Source organism: Pseudoliparis swirei, chromosome 22 (assembly GCF_029220125.1).
Source record: "Pseudoliparis swirei isolate HS2019 ecotype Mariana Trench chromosome 22, NWPU_hadal_v1, whole genome shotgun sequence".
NCBI lineage: Eukaryota > Metazoa > Chordata > Actinopteri > Perciformes > Liparidae > Pseudoliparis > Pseudoliparis swirei.
In genome coordinates this window covers 5,229,887-5,247,236 of record NC_079409.1, presented here as the reverse complement: position 1 = coordinate 5,247,236, position 17,350 = coordinate 5,229,887, and the positions used below count along the sequence as shown (strand labels likewise).

The following is a 17,350-nucleotide window of genomic DNA, read 5'->3' as shown; positions in this document are numbered from 1 at the left end:
GAGTGTCATGGCGGCTCTGCAGCGTTATGATGCCGTGTTGACAGTCACTCGATATGTGTGTCAGAAACAAACGTGCATGGAGAAAGACGACATTATGTTAAACGATATATGGTTTAAAAATAGAGGAGACCAGCAGCAGCTGGACACGGAGACAAAACAATGACTACAGGGGAACACAACAGAAAAGTAGAGAGCGGTGAGGAATGCTGCTCGATTCATTTATGATTTTTTAAAAATCATTTGATTTTATGTCCTTTTTCCCCTCCGACACACTTAAACACATTCGTGCAAAGACCCTGTTTAAAGATATTTGCTCTCAGGCACGTAAAGGACGAACTGATGTGGGTAGTGGATCAATATTGAGCAGATTCATTACTGTCAATGGGATGTGAGAGTGATGCACATGCCAGATGAATTCATAAGCTGCACAGGCTTCATTGTGAGTGAATGGGAGATGGAGAGAATATATCCACAGAGCAGAAGTACAACGTGGCCGCACTTTAAAGCAACGCTAACACACATTTGCCGTGTGTGCGTGTGCCGGACAGGTCTGTCGATGAGGAACGCCCAGGAGGACGATGCTCAGGACCCCCAGCTGGTGCGATTAGACAACATGCTGCTGGCGGAAGGCGTGGCGGGGCCCGAGAAGGGCGGGGGCGCCGCCGCCGCCGTGTCCGCCGCCACCAGCTCGGGGGGGATGTCGCCCGACAGCTCGCTCGAGCACTCCGACTACAAAAGCAAGTTGAGCCAGATTCGCGGTATCTACCACACTGAGCTGGAGAAGTATGAGCAGGTACCGTGTCGCAACAGGAGACGAGCGCTGACACTGTCCGTACATGCTTGCTTGTACTAAAGCCGCCCCCGCAGAAGCTTAATTCAATGGCATGTTAGCACTCAGGGGTGCAGTCACATAACCTTTCTTTACTGGGGAATACACTACTGTCTTTATGTTTATATATATATATGACACGAGGCCTTTTAGGAACATCAGTTACACACCTTCCAACCTACATCAAAGCCCGCTTGTGTGCTATTATTCAAAACCCGGTTCAGATCTGTTGTGGCTTCTACTATTGTTAACCTCCCTTTTTTTTAATTGTTCTTTAAATAAGTGTCCTGTTGATGCACATATAAGATATGAAGGAATGCTTATTGCAGTTGTATAGCGACCAGCTGCTTTTATCGTTATATTTATCAGCAGGACATGCCAGACCCTCAGTCTTTCTGCTTATACCGGCTTACTGACAAGAAAAGGCAAAACTAAACTGGCAGTTTTTCGTTTTCTTCTCCACTAAACCAAAGAATGTCGTAGAATTCAGAATATGCGTGACTAAAATCACCTCAAACACACATGACGTAATACACACGCGCGGCTTCTTTGCAATGCGCATTGCCGTCCTTCACTCTTCGTCATCTCGTGTGCCCCCCTCCCAACCCCCCCCCCCCTCCTCCTCCTCCTCCTCCCCAACCCAGGCGTGCACCGAGTTCACCACCCACGTGATGAACCTGCTGCGGGAGCAGTCGCGCACGCGGCCCGTGACCCCGCGGGAGATTGAGCGCATGGTGGGCATCATCCACCACAAGTTCAGCACCATCCAGACGCAGCTGAAGCAGAGCACCTGCGAGGCCGTCATGATCCTGAGGTCCCGCTTCCTCGACGCCAGGTAGTTGTTGTGGTTGTTGTTGTTGTTGTGTTCTTCAAGGAATTCTGAACTGGAAATCCATTTGGGTAGGCTTGCACTGTGGTTCTGAAAAGGAGAGCGGTCGCGGTAGCCGGCTTGGATTCTCAGATATTAATACGCAAGGTTCATAGAAATCCTGGAAAAGTCATGGAATTTAAAAAAGGTTATTTCCAGGCCTGGAAAAGTCCTGGGAAGAGGAAAAAAATTGCAAAAGTTTTTGGAAAAAAGTCATGGACATTTTGTATATTCACATGTGAATTCACGCAGAGTTTTAACTAATGAATTTGCTTTTAAAAGAAAAAGACGCTCAAAATATAAACCGGCATACATTTGTCCCGCTGCAAGTGAATGCACCTGAACTGAAAAGACGTAAATGTTTATTCTTTTTATCTAAACTATTGTCTCTCATTCGTTTGAGTCATTTAAGGTTATTTACTGTGTGCTTTGGAATCCTCCTTGTTAGTTTAAATACGACATGTTCTCACTTCATGTGTACACTGAGATTTCACTAAATGTTTAGTCATGGAAATTTGGTTTAAAGTCCAGGAAAAGTCCTTTCTCTCTCTCTCTCTCTCTCTCTCTCTCTCTCCCTCCTCCATGCTTTGGAATTCAAATTGTTAGTTTAAATACGACATTTTCTCACTTTTTCATGGATGCACAGAGATTTCACTAAATGTTTAGTCATGGAAATTTGGTTCAAAGTCCTGGACACCCATTGGTCGACACGTGTATGACCCCTGGAGATGGTTTTAAATGGCAAATGAGTGCAAAGAAAGTCTCCAATTCCTATATCAATCCTATTTGCACCTTTCTATCCACATTTTAAGGTTGAATATGAATATATCAGAATATTTTACAGTGTGTTTTATTTACAGTAGCCAGTTACGCCTGTATGTGTGAAACCACAGCAAAGGACACACACACATCTTACATTATTTCTTTCACAATTGTTTCTTTGTTTTTTTGTTGCTGATGACCCGTTTGTCTCTCGCCAGGCGCAAAAGACGCAATTTCAGCAAGCAGGCCACGGAGGGCCTGAACGAGTATTTCTACTCCCACCTGTCCAACCCGTACCCCAGTGAAGAGGCCAAAGAGGACCTCGCCAAACTGTGTGGCATCACCGTCTCCCAGGTAAACACGCCGACTGCCCCGAGGACCGAGCGTCGAGAAGAGCATTAATCACCCCGAGAGCTTTAAAGTCCGCCAACATCGATGACGGCACGCTCGAGCATTCACCGAGTGTTTTTAATCCGAGAGCGCACACTGATCCACGTGTTGTTGTTGTTGTTGTTGTTTCCACCGCCAGGTGTGCAACTGGTTCGGCAACAAGAGAATCCGCTACAAGAAAAACATTGGCAAGTTTCAGGAGGAGGCCAACCTCTACGCCATGAAGACGGCCCTGGTGGTCCGGCAGAGCGACGACTCCCCGCACACCCCCAACTCCACAGGTACCGACGCAGAGCTGCCGCCGGCGCCGCGAGACGGCGGCGAGGCCGAGCGACACGGGCGGCTTGTCGGTCGATAGAAATGTCGTTTCTGGTGTTTGTTTTGGAAGCGACGCACAATTGTCGTCATTTTTTTTTTTTTTTTGCGTTTTCCTTTTTTCTTCGTTATCTTAGCAGCGACACGCCTCCCCGTCTCCTGCTGTCGCTCAGTTAGTGCTGACTGCGATCGGCTGGGCAGCTCGTGTGTGTGTGTGTGTGAGGCACGAAGAGGCCGCTCACAAACCGAGGCTGCATTTACTGCGGAGCGTTTAAGCTCACGCCGTTGTCCCCTTCTGAAAGACATCCTGACTTCCCATTTCGAGGCGGTATCGTCCACCATATATATATATAAACCCCTTTTCAATAGCGTGTTCCTCGGACTGCGACCAACACACTGAAACCGTGACTGAGGTGGCTCTCTTGTTTCTGTCCTGAAGGATCTGGGTCCTTCTCTCTAACCGGGTCAGCTGACCTCTTCCTCGGGGTTCCACCTGTGAACGGCGAGCAGTCTGCTTACCAGATGGGAGTGCAGGTACTTTGAGCCGCTCACCGAGTAGACCCACACGCCTACACACGGAGAACGATGACTCGGCTTATTTACAAGCTTGTCCAGGTGGTCATCGGGATGTGGGCGTGGTCTCATCTCTTAGCCCCTCGTTCGCCTTTCTTTTTACCTTTTTTTTTTTTTACGACTCTGACCAATCGGCACCCAGCGTGAGGTTTAAAGGGTCTCAAATGAGTTTTTAGACTTTAAAAAAAAAAATCTCCCATGAGCTGTGATGTGAGAGCTAGTTGGCGGTAGTTTGACGCGTGTGTGAAGGTCGTGGTTGAGGTGTTTAAAGAACAACAGGCTCACAACTGCTTTTAACGTGTGATTGTGTGCTCGACTTTATTGTGATGTTAGTTGTTTGGCTTCTAGGATGTTTTAACGTAAAGTCTCTGAGGACTTGGAATTGCGCTGTATAAATTTAATGCGTTGTTATTATTATGATCATGATGTGCTGATAAACATACACTACGCCTCACGCTGACGTCTTCTTGACACTTGTTCCTTCTTCTTTTTCCTTTTTCCCCCCAGACTAACGGTAACTGGAAGGGCCGGACCTCGCCCCCGCCCGGCGCCTCGCCCCACAGCGACAACTCGGATATCTCTGACTGAAGCCCCTCCCCCGAGCCCCCCCCCGGCCCACTGGCATCAAAACGACAGCGACGGAAAAGACAGAAGAATGATATCGCACTTCCCCTCTTGGCGGCAGTCGTTTTAGTTTTATTTTATTTTTTACGTTGTTTGTTTTTGACTTTTTAAACGTACGTTGTGTTTTCGTCTTTTCTCACCGCTCGGCGTATGTAGTATGTTCAGCTGAGTGCACGGATGCCAGAGGGAGTGTGTGTGTGTGTGTGTGTGTGTGTGTGCATGCATGCAGGTGTGGTTTTATTATCAGGGTTGGAGGGTTTGTTTTTCCACTAATTTTGACATGTTACTGATGTCTGTGCTCGTGGTTGAGAGGACGCGCACAGCGTTATTATTGTTGTAAGCACACTATATCATTATTATTAATATTATTGCCGTTTTTATTATTAATGCTACAACTATTTTTCATTTTAACAGCTCGGACGGAGAGAATGCGTTTCGTGAGTGAGAGGACAATAGAGAGAAATCCAAAGATTTTGTGCGTTTGTTTCTCTGTTTTTATTTGTTACTTTTTGGTTGTTTTCTTTTCTACCGGGCTTGTGTGTCCCAGTAAAACGGATGGTGTGTGTGTGTGTGTGTGTGCGTGCGTGCGTGTGTGTGAGTGAGTGAGTGAGAGTCCATATCAGTGGTTTGAATGAGTATATCAACAGTGCTGTCTTTTTTCTGTACAGTGAAACACCTGTATTCTCTCTACCTCTTTTACAATAAAGACTGTATTCACAACCAGGCCATCGCTCCCAATCACTTAAATACTATATATATATATATAGTTCATTATAAATACATAACTTTACCTCCTATCTGTCAAACAAATAGTTGTATTTGCCTAGTTTTTGGACAAACCCGTTTACAAAGAACATTTAGACAATAAACATAAATTAAGAAGTATAAAAACGGTTCCGTCTGTATTGTAGCAGCAGTCAGATGTGGAGTGTTTAGTAATAAATAACTATTATCCTAAAAGGCTGAAGTCCCATCCCATGGCAGTCACTTACCATTTAAACGTGATATTAACCACGTGTTGTTTCATTGTAAAATAAATGCTGCTCCCCTCTCTCGCCGGTAGGGGTCGCTGTGTCCTCGTGCGGAGGGCCCACGAGGGCCCACACCGCTCGTTCAACACTATTTAATAAATAAAGCGGCCACGTGTGCGTCGCCGACCCCCCCCCCCCCCCCCCCTCGGCATCATCAAAGGGTTTTCCGGGGGCGCGTGAGCACAAGGCGGATGCCCAAACGGCAGCACGCGCGGGCCAGTGTGACACGGAGGTGTTGATGCAAACATGTTAGACGTTGTTGCACCTTCGGGCCCGATGCACGGGCGAGAAGCGTGGACAGCCAGGTGTGAGCACGTGGCGCAGGGGGAGAGAGAGAGAAGTTGGTGAGCTAAACAAGTCTCCATCATATCTGATAACAATGCCATGCAAGGGCAACAATATATATATATATATATATATATACTCTCATTTTGTCTCTGGAAATATCGTTATCCTTTTATAATCAAATTATTATGATTATTAATGATTTAATGTGACTTATTGGTACTCCTGAGTGGGTTATGGGTTATTTTCCACTTTTTTTATGTAAAAAGCAATGCTTACAGCAACAGTCAAATTAAGTTTACAAATAAAACTAATTTTGATGTTGCATATTTCAAAATAAAGTCTAAAATTTTAAAAACATATTTTTAAGTTTACGCATGGATTTTTACGCACGTGTTGCGTAATGTTTTTTTTTTTTTTTTTTTTTTTTTTTTAGCATAAAGGGGAAATAGAGGCCTCTAGGCTCACTTGTCATTCAAAGCACATGGAAATGAAATAAAACGGAGGAGGAGGAGGAGGAGGAGTCTAATGGACCATATTGCAGGAGGTAAAAGAGTCAGCAGCTACAGTGTGAAGGAACCTCTCTGAGCCGGCCGCGATGAAACTCTTCCATCTCCCGGAGGATGCAACAAACGAAAGAAAGGTAAAGAAAAATAAATAAAATAGATCTCAATTCATGTTAAATTGTGTTTATGATAAATACTAAACTGCTATTACGATGTTACACACACATGAACACGTCTCCGAGACGCCCGGACGAAAACTTTTTAATCAAAGTAAAATCTGATGAAAATGTTTGAAGACTGTAAAATATATATTTTTTTCTTCCTTTCTTTCCAGTTCATGAAATCTCGGGTGGAGAAGCGTCGCAGGGAGAGGATGAACCACAGCCTGGAGCGCCTGAGGCTGATGCTGCTGCAGGCGCCACGGCAACCGGTAAAACAACAGAGACACTTTGAGGATACTCGTATTTATTGTGAAAAATGGAAATAATAATAATCATAATTCAAATTTATATAGCGCTTTTCTAATTACACAAAGACGCTGAGATTATGTTTATTTGTTCTCTCAGTTTTAAACAAACACGTATGCTTTTCGCCTAATTTAGCTTGAGAAGAGTGATACAGCATCTCATGAAACACTTTTCTCCAACATATTAAATTAATGTTGAGGACACAATATAAAAGACGTCCAGGGACATTTGAACATTAACAAGAATATCAATCAAACTTTTATTTTAAGATTCACTATCCAGATACAAAACATTCAAATAGAATAAATAAGTGAGTTTACAGCATTAAACCTGGATTATAAACCTAAACTCTTCTTGCTGTGGTTTTAATTTTTTGTTTTGTAGAACTTTATTTTTTACAATTTCTTTTTAGAATAAATCATTGTCTTAGAAAATAACCACACCTGTACTACAGAAATCACATAGGCGTGTACTGAACTTTATGTTTGATAAAAACATGATGATTTCATTTTTCGGCAGATAAATTAGTTCATAATATTTCTTAAAACAGCTTTAAAAGTATTTAAATCCTGTAGCCACGAACATTTCACTGGACTCCTCCCCCTCGGTTTCTTCAAAAAATATTCTCATGGCGTCATCAGGAGCTGCTTGAAGTTTCTGTATGCTTTTATTTTGTAGTAGTGAGACCACACGTGTGCAGTGTCCTGATAGACGGTGAAGTTATTGCATCATGACGTCTCCTCTGACTCCGTTGACCCGGCGGGTGTCTTCACGCAGGGTGGGTCTCAGCACCGGGTGGAGAAGGCGGAGATCCTGGAGCACACCGTCCTCTTCCTGCGGAGCACTGCCGAGGGAGAGGAGACGAGAGCCTCCTCCTCCTCCTCCTCCGCCGCCGCCGCTGCTTCTCCTCCTTCCGGTGGTGGTGACGGAGGCCGGACACACTCCCTCCACGACGGCTTCTCCACCTGCCTGCAGGCGGCGGCTCGGTTCCTGGGAGCCGAGGGCAAAGGCCTCTGGCTCGGAGCGGCGGCGCTGGACGCGGCGTCTCTCGCCGCCAGCCTCTCCCGCTCAGACCCGGAGCCCGGCGTCCGGAGGAGGAGGAGAACCGGAAGAGGAGGAGGAGGAGGAGGAGGAGGTGAAGGCTCGCTGCCGCGCACAAAGTCCATCCTCCGGATGCTGAGGCAGAAGTCCGAGGCCGCCGCCGCTCGCCCCGGGAGTCGCCCGGAGGCCCCGAGACAAAACCCGGCCGAGACGCGACCGGCGAGCAAACCGAGTCCGGCCGCCAGCGGCCCGGTCGGCCAGACTTTGTGGAGGCCCTGGCCCTGACCCCCCCCCCCGTGACCTCTGGAACTGAACACTTCTAACAACCGTGTGCAGTTCACACCCGCCGGCCCCCCGGTTGAATATTTGGACGTCTGATGACGCGTCGCCGCGCCTGTACATATTGTATTAAAAAAGAAAATCCCATTTTGTATGTGCGATCGGGATGACTCGCTATGTGTTGAATGCTTTTGAACGAGCATGGGGTGAGGGGGGGGGCAGCTCCGGGGAGACCCCTCCCCACGGAGACCCCCCCCCCCTCACCCCACCACGTGAGCTGGATCCGAGCGAGTTAAGAGGTGAGTATCCCGCGGCTGAAGCACCTTTCACTCATCCGGAGGTACTGACGTGGATAATGATCGATTCCCATCCGTCACATTTTTTTCCAGGTGTGGGACCTCGGGGTCTGAGGAGCCCCCCCTCCCCCCTCCCGTGTGCCACGATGTCTGCTCCAACCACACGCGTGTTCTCTCTGTGAACATCGTAACATGCGGTCCCTTTTTTAAAATAAGTTTCTTGTCTATTTTGCACACTAATTTATTCTGGATGTCTCGCTATGCAAAGAGAAGAATTCTTTTTTTTTATATTATAAAAATAAAAGACTTTTCTTGAAATGAAACAAAAAGCGTCGTATTGGATTATTTTTTAAATTTTCAATGCAAGCGGCATGTCGGGCTTTAGTTGCAGGAGGAAGAGGAGGAGGAGGAGGAGGTGCAGAAGCTTGGCCTCCTGCAGAGCGACATCCTCCAGGTGTGAAGTCTGACCACGAGGTCCAGGAGCAGTGTCCCCTTCAAAGACATCAGAGACACACACACTGCTCACACTGCACACACACTGCTCACACACTGCTCACACACTGCTCACACACTGCTCACACACTGCTCACACACTGCTCACACACTGCACACACACTGCACACACACTGCTCACACACTGCACACACACTGCTCACACACTGCTCACACACTGCTCACACACTGCTCACACTGCTCACACACTGCTCACACACTGCTCACACACTGCTCACACACTGCACACACACTGCACACACACACTGCTCACACACTGCTCACACACTGCACACACACTGCTCACACACTGCACACACACTGCTCACACACTGCACACACTGCACACACACTGCTCACACACTGCTCACACACTGCTCACACACTGCTCACACACACTGCACACACACTGCTCACACACTGCACACACACTGCACACACACTGCTCACACACTGCTCACACACTGCACACACACTGCTCACACACTGCTCACACACTGCACACACACTGCTCACACACTGCTCACACACTGCTCACACACACTGCTCACACACACTGCACACACTGCTCACACACTGCTCACACACTGCTCACACACTGCACACACTGCTCACACACTGCACACACACTGCTCACACACTGCTCACACACTGCACACACACTGCTCCCGGAACCCCCCCAGAGCCCTCCCAGCTCATGTCCACGTGCTGCTTTCATATAATTAGTATTCATGGCCTCCCGCGTCGCCCCCCCCCTCCCCCCCCAGACGTTTGTTTTCTGCGCGTGTCCGGTGTAAATTCACAGGAAACCAAACATGTCGTCACACCTCCTGAGCGGCGGCCCTTTGAAGTGCAGATCTATCTATCTATCAACCTATTTATCTATCTTATAGTTTTTACTTAAACATGAGTTGTTTTTTATACATTTCCTACTAAATGTAGACACAAATCCAAACTAGATGAAGTGCTATCTATACTTCATGACGTTATAAATCATGCAAGGGGAAAATGTATCTAGCTCAGTTAAATATTGCCTTGAATATGTCACATGTATTGATGTATTGATTTGACTACTTTGGTAAACAACCTGCAGCTCCCCTCTGCCACATGGTGACGTGGTGGGAGCCGCTCTTGTGTCTGTCTCGTGGGAACAGGCCGCGCGCCGCGCGCACATTAGCACTTTTATTACCTGCTAGTGTTAGCGCGTCTTTGAGAGAGAAGTGTGTGGAGGACTGCGAGCGGCCAGGTTCCCACACACACAGACACACACACACACACACACACACACACACACACACACACACACACACACACACACACACACACACACACACACACAGGTTGTTATTCTTCTTTTACACACACATATTGTCCGGTTGTCTGAACTGTAACTGTTTTAATGTGTTGTACGGCCACCTTGAGTGCCTTGAGGCACCTTATAGAATATATGTATTAATACATATAGACTCTGTGTGACGTATATCTCTCCTATAGCCTCAGGGTGTGGGCGTTTCTTATATATATACATATATATATACATATATATTATGTATACTATATATATTATATATACACATATATATTATATATATATTATATATTATATAATATATATACACTACCGTTCAAAAGTTTGGGGTCACTTAGAAATGTCTTTATTTTTCAAAGAAAAGCACTGTTTTTTCAATAAAGATAACATTAATCAAAAATACACACTACTATACATTGTTAATGTGGTAAATGTCTATTCTAGGTGGAAACGTCTGGTTTCTAATGAAATATCTCCAGAGGTGTATAGAGGCCCATTTCCATCAACGATCACTCCAGTGTTCTAATGGTACATTGTGTTTGCTAATCGCCTTAGAAGACTAATATCTGATTAGAAAACCCTTGTGCAATTATGTTAGCACAGCTGAAAACAGTTATGCTGGTGATATAAGCTATACAACTGGCCTTCCTTTGAGCTTGAAGTTTGAAGAACAAAATTAATACTTCAAATATTAATCATTATTTCTAACCTTGTCAATGTCTTGACTATATTTTATATTCAATTTTCAATTCATTTGATAAATAAAAGTGAGTTTTCATGGAAGACACGAAATTGTCTGGATGACCCCAAACTTTTGAACGGTAGTGTATATATTATATATATATATATATATTATATATACTATATATATATGTATATATATAGTATATATAATATATATATTATATATATGTATATCCATATATATATATATGTTCTTTTATACGTCAAATAAGTGAGTGCAATTTCATTTTAAATGCTCTGAGACATTTGTATCACGTGTTATTTTACATTTAGTAGGACATGTAGGAAAAACAACTCGCTTTTAAGTAAAAACTTTACTGCATTCTGGATTTTTTCGTAATATATTGTATTATAAATGTGTAATACACAACCTGGTAGACATTTAATTCAGCTGGAAGATGATTATTATAATGTGTCTGCATGGCCCACACGTAAGAGTTATTATTATAATACCTAAAGTACTTGCAGTCTGTTATGTGGGCTTCTTAAAGTATTCAGTGTGTTGTTATGCGTGTTGCAGCCGGCGCATGCATGTTTGAATGATGGCGGTCGCGTGCTGCCGGAGCTGCACGTGCGCGCGCATCAAAGGGTTAAATAACAAAGAGACAGCAGCTTAAATAACAAAGAGACAGCAGCTTAAAAAAAAGAAGAATTTAGAAGTTATACAAGTCATAAATAAACTCTAAATTCAACAGAAACATGTATAATAAGCACATGGAGAACAAATACAATGTGCAATTATGTTATCCTCTATATTTTAGATTCTAGTTGTTGTAGTTTGGTATATATACTTTTATTATTCAGTCTTACTTCACTTATTGTCAGAGGGAAAGAGTGTACTTCTTCATCAGGTTATAACTCTTGTTTAAGATGTAAGTGCCGCTGTGTTCCTCTCTTGACTTCTTATACCAACCCTGTATCACAAAAATTACGTTCCCCCAGACCTAAAATACAATTTGCAGTTACGTTTGACTGAAACGTATTTCTCTCCAAATTACGTTTGACTGAAACGTATTTCTCTCCAGATTACGTTTGTATTTGACGTATTATAATTACAAATACGTCTCTGATCAACGTATCTTTGCCGTTTGTTGTCTCTCTTTTCTACAATGCTGTTATGAATTGTAAAAAGCGTCCTCTAGTCTTATTTATTATTATGTTATATGTTGTTTCGCCTGCGTATTATGACAGCAATAAGTGTTGTAACGGATCATATGAATTGGCGTGAAGACTTACTGCTGGTGACTCTCCTTTATTTTCTTTTTTTAGGTGACAATACATTAATTAAAACTCGGCCACTATCACCACCTCATCACCACCTTAACAGAGTTAGTCCCATACGGGTCAAATCAACTATTAAACTTGTTATAAAATGCGCATCTGTCCGTAATCTATACCATAAAGTTCGCATTTTAACCTAAAAAAAAGTGCGCTTCCTTTTAACCTTTCAAAATAAAAGTCTGATTTATCTGTTAAGCGGAAGTAGTATAAAACGTCTATATTTATTCAAACAATACAATATAAAATGCATACATCAAAATCAATAAGGAAAATGCTGAACAGTCAAACAACTCAAAACAATAAACCCTTCATGGCGTTATTTACAGGGCGTGTTTACTTCTCATCAAACAAAAAGAGCAGGTATCCGGAAAAATCTGGGAAATAATTTGGGAATTGTTAATAAAACATGATTTACCCTTCAACTTCCACTGATATGCATGCGAACTAATACATTGTTTCACACACACACACACACACACACACACACACTGACAGAAACACATAGACACTCACATACGTACACACACACACACAGGCCCAACCATGTAGGCTGGCCACATATAGCACTTAGCATCCCTGCTTGGGAAGGGTTTAAAAACCCGGAAAAAACCAAATTCCTTCCTTCAAAGGTTAACAACTCCTCAAATGTTTGTAATATATGAACAATTTCAATTGCATTCTAAACCATTTGGGAGTGGCTACAACCTGGAAAAGAAACCTATAAGCTCTGACATGTTTACCCAATTTGACCCTTTGGACCTGTTTTTTAGCTCAGAGCTATCGGTCCAAAACGTTAGGGTATTCATTTTCAGAGGCCCTTCTTTGAATCAGAAAAGAATCCAGATCTTTAAGTTGATTGAAAGTATGCGAGTTAGATGGGGTCAGAGTGTATCTGCACCCTTCCTAGTGACAAATGGTGTCCGGCAAGGTGGAATACTGTCCCCTGCACTGTTTAATCTCTATATGGATGACCTCTCTAAGGAGTTTAAAAAGTGTAAGACAGGATGTATGGTGGGAGAAAGTCTCATTAATCATCTCATCTACGCTGACGACTTGGTGGTCCTGTCACCCTATAGTGCTGGTTTACAGCAATTGCTCAGTTCAACTATAAAAGAGTGTTATCATGATAGCAAAATACATTTTCCTTCATTCTTTTTGAGAGACCAGGAGCTAAATGTGGTTCAAAAATACAGGTATTTACTTCTCATCAAACAAAAAGAGCAGGTATCCGGAAAAATCTGGGAAATAATTTGGGAATTGTTAATAAAACATGATTTACCCTTCAACTTCCACTGATATGCATGCAAACTAATACATTGTTTCACACACACACACAATGACAGAAACACATAGACACTCACATACGTACACACACACACAGGCAGAGACACACACATACTCACACACACAGACACACACTCTCATACGCACACACTCTTACACACGCACACACACACTCTTACACACGCACACACACACAGACAGACACACACTCACACACACACACAGAATGACAGACACACACACACACACACAGACACACACTCAGACACACATACAGACACTCACATACATACACACACATGCAGAGACACACACTCCCACACACACACATGCACACACACGCATACTCTGCAGACTGACCCTTGACCTCCCAATTGTCTCTCAGATATAACCCTACTGCTTTATATTAAATATATTATATCTACCTAAATATAAGACTTTGAGGTCGTGGGGGGAATCCCCTCCAAAACCTTCACAAGAGAAAATTGTCACCATGCCAATAACCCTTGTACGATCCTTAAAACCAGTCTTTTAGTACATTTTTCATATATATATCTTTATTCCAGACTCATGGGTCCATAAAACAACAAACACAAATACAACAACAATATATAAAATACAATACGAGGACACCGGTCCAGCCATTGCAGCCAAAAAAAAATCACTCGGGATTAAAAAACATACAAACATTTGTTCCATTGCTTCCAGAAACCAGACGAATACCTGGTATCACTCAGTGCTGGGTCAGCCAAGGCTTTTATAATTACATTCTCCGAGACATTTAGTCGACATTTAAATTTATACATAAAATTCCTCAAAACAGCATGAAAAGTGGGAACATTCCGGCTCACAAACATCTGACTTACACTTGTCCATCTCGGAAGCTTGAGCAGGATCCTGAAGGCATCATTGAAAGCCACCTGCATCTTTTTCATTTTCCCTTTACTATAACTGCACCACAGGTGGGCAGAGGAGTGCAGGAGGCTCCAAACAGAGCAGTTTTAACATCTTCTGTATACATGTGAAATTTACGTGCCAGCATGTTGGCTTGTGCATACAGTTTGCAACACTGCCGCTGCACATCGTCATCATCACTGAGGTCGTTCCTGATGATATGACCCAAATACCTGTATTTTTGAACCACATTTAGCTCCTGGTCTCTCAAAAAGAATGAAGGAAAATGTAGCTTCTGATCCTCCCTGGTTTTTGCTATCATGATAACACTCTTTTTATAGTTGAACTCGATATCATAGTCCACCCCATACCTTGAGCACACTCTGAGCAATTGCTGTAAACCAGCACTATAGGGTGACAGGACCACCAAGTCGTCAGCGTAGATGAGATGATTAATGAGACTTTCTCCCACCATACATCCTGTCTTACACTTTTTTAACTCCTTAGAGAGGTCATCCATATAGAGATTAAACAGTGCAGGGGACAGTATTCCACCTTGCCGGACACCATTTGTCACTAGGAAGGGTGCAGATACACTCTGACCCCATCTAACTCGCATACTTTCAATCAACTTAAAGATCTGGATTCTTTTCAGATTCAAAGAAGGGCCTCTGAAAATGAATACCCTAACGTTTTGGACCGATAGCTCTGAGCTAAGGGCCCCAAAAACAGGTCCAAAGGGTCAAATTGGGTAAACATGTCAGAGCTTATAGGTTTCTTTTCCAGGTTGTAGCCACTCCCAAATGGTTTAGAATGCAATTGAAATTGTTCATATATTACAAACATTTGAGGAGTTGTTAACCTTTGAAGGAAGGAATTTGGTTTTTTCCGGGTTTTTAAACCCTTCCCAAGCAGGGATGCTAAGTGCTATATGTGGCCAGCCTACATGGTTGGGCCTGTGTGTGTGTGTGTACGTATGTGAGTGTCTATGTGTTTCTGTCAGTGTGTGTGTGTGTGTGTGTGTGAAACAATGTATTAGTTCGCATGCATATCAGTGGAAGTTGAAGGGTAAATCATGTTTTATTAACAATTCCCAAATTATTTCCCAGATTTTTCCGGGTACCTGCTCTTTTTGTTTGATGAGAAGTAAATACGCCTGTAAATAACCCCATGAAGGGTTTATTGTTTTGAGTTGTTTGACTGTTTAGCATTTTCCTTATTGATTTTGATGTATGCATTTTATATTGTATTGTTTGAATAAATATAGACGTTTTATTCTACTACCGTTTAACAGATAAATCGGACTTTTATTTTGAAAGGTTAAAAGGAAGCGCACTTTTTTTTAAGGTTAAAATGCGAACTTTATGGTATAGATTACGGACAGATGCGCATTTTATAACAAGTTTAATAGTTGATTTGACCCGTATGTGACTAACTCTGTTAAGGTGGTGATAGTGTACGAGTTTTAATTAATGTATTGTCACCTCAAGAAAGAAAATAAAGGAGCGTCACCAGCAGTAAGTCTTCACGCCAATTCATATGATCCGTTACAACACTTATTGCTGTCATAATACGCAGGCGAAACAACATATAACATAATAATAAATAAGGCTAGAGGACGCTTTTTACAATTCATAACAGCATTGTAGAAAAGAGAGATAACAAACGGCAAAGATACGTTGATCAGAGACGTATTTGTAATTCTAATACGTCAAATACAAACGTAATCTGGAGAGAAATACGTTTCAGTCAAACGTATACTGCAAATTGAATTTTAGGGGGGGAACGTAATTTTTGTGATACAGGACCCAACAAGTCAAATTATGATATGACGTCAAATATGGTCCATTATCCCCCCCCCCACCCCCCACACACAACAGAGACATCAGAGAAAAGTCAAAATGGGATATATTTGTGTTGCAGAACTATATTTGTTGTTCTTTGTTTCACAATCAACCATCTCGTGACCCCACGTGACCGGAAGTAGTCCCTGACCCCTGGGAGACTGGACTAAACTATACCACATCTCCACCTCGAGCTGCAGCTCTGCTGCTTTTACGTTGCTCCATCATTTAAAAACACACACAGGACACGTGCTTGACTTTTCTGATTTAATTCTGCTGACCTGTCCTCGATGTATTTGAGCTTATGATGTATAGAAGTCGACATCATAATGTGCCACACAGGATAATCTGTTTTAACGCAGGCAGGTGGACACATATCCTCCGGGCCAAAAGGCAATACATAAACATAAACACACGTAACGGCAACATGCAGACAAATGTCGAATAGGTGTAAGAGTGAGAGAGCGACCCTCAGCTCTTTCTCATCATGGGAACGTGGAGCAACCGGCTCCATCCTCCCGTTTTATTACCTGTTAAAACCGATACGTCGTTTTCAAAGTGTGCGTGGAGGAGAGGTGGCTCTGTGGTTCCCACACACACACACACACGTGGGACACTCGGAATAATCGTATCAGCGAATGGCCAACTGTTGGTGTGTGTTCTTGTGATAAGAATCAAGAATACATACTAATCAAGAAGAGTCGCGCGTAAAAGGATAGACTTTACGCGCATCGCGATTGTCCTTGAGAACTACAAAATCATCAGATATATTAACTTAAACTTAAATATTAATAGAGAATTCTAGGTAGATGGTCCGAGAAGAGTTGGCATACAGACTTGAATATGTGTAACTGAATAATGGAGAGTGTCCACACCGAAGTGGGATAAGCTCCTTCAGCTCTTTCTCGTGGGAACATTGTCGAGGGAGCTGCGTTCACACTTTATTACGTGTTAGAATTGATACATCATAACAAAGAGTGTTTGAGGGAGAAGTGGCTGTCGGGTTCCCACGCGTTGCTGATCCAAACCACATCATGAGATGTGCCTTTTGGTTTTAATCTCATTGTTGTTATACAGACCTTTGCAGAGCTGCGCGTAAAAGGTGCTTTTACGCGCGACATTTGGGTGCTATAATCTGCAGAGTTTGCAGATTGTTTGTCCATAAACACACATTGTTTGTATAAACAATATATATATATATGTACGTTTGAGCTGGCGTTTTTGACTTTGTTTGGT

The 17,350-nt window shown here is 43.2% G+C and overlaps 2 protein-coding genes across 3 annotated transcripts in view; both read left to right on the top strand.

Annotated features, from left to right (window-relative positions):
- The window catches only part of pbx2 (pre-B-cell leukemia homeobox 2), a 6,351-nt gene extending 1,266 nt beyond the window's left edge, over nucleotides 1-5,085 (top strand). Inside the window, exons 3-8 of one of the 2 annotated variants that reach the window (XM_056444221.1) lie at nucleotides 549-793; nucleotides 1,474-1,664; nucleotides 2,678-2,813; nucleotides 2,989-3,130; nucleotides 3,604-3,698; nucleotides 4,245-5,085. In XM_056444221.1, the coding sequence (XP_056300196.1) occupies nucleotides 549-793; nucleotides 1,474-1,664; nucleotides 2,678-2,813; nucleotides 2,989-3,130; nucleotides 3,604-3,698; nucleotides 4,245-4,325 (890 nt within the window). In that variant the 3' untranslated portion in view covers nucleotides 4,326-5,085. The remainder of the gene's footprint in view (nucleotides 1-548; nucleotides 794-1,473; nucleotides 1,665-2,677; nucleotides 2,814-2,988; nucleotides 3,131-3,603; nucleotides 3,699-4,244) is intronic. The other variant, XM_056444222.1, reaches the window with a different exon arrangement.
- A 1,435-nt stretch (nucleotides 5,086-6,520) lies between these two features.
- Nucleotides 6,521-7,976, top strand: LOC130213218 (transcription factor HES-2-like). The gene is made up of 3 exons (XM_056444695.1): nucleotides 6,521-6,613; nucleotides 7,428-7,736; nucleotides 7,836-7,976. The coding sequence occupies exons 1-3, from the start codon at nucleotides 6,521-6,523 to the stop codon at nucleotides 7,974-7,976; spliced, it is 543 nt and encodes a 180-aa protein (XP_056300670.1).
- The last annotated feature ends 9,374 nt before the right edge of the window (nucleotides 7,977-17,350 follow it).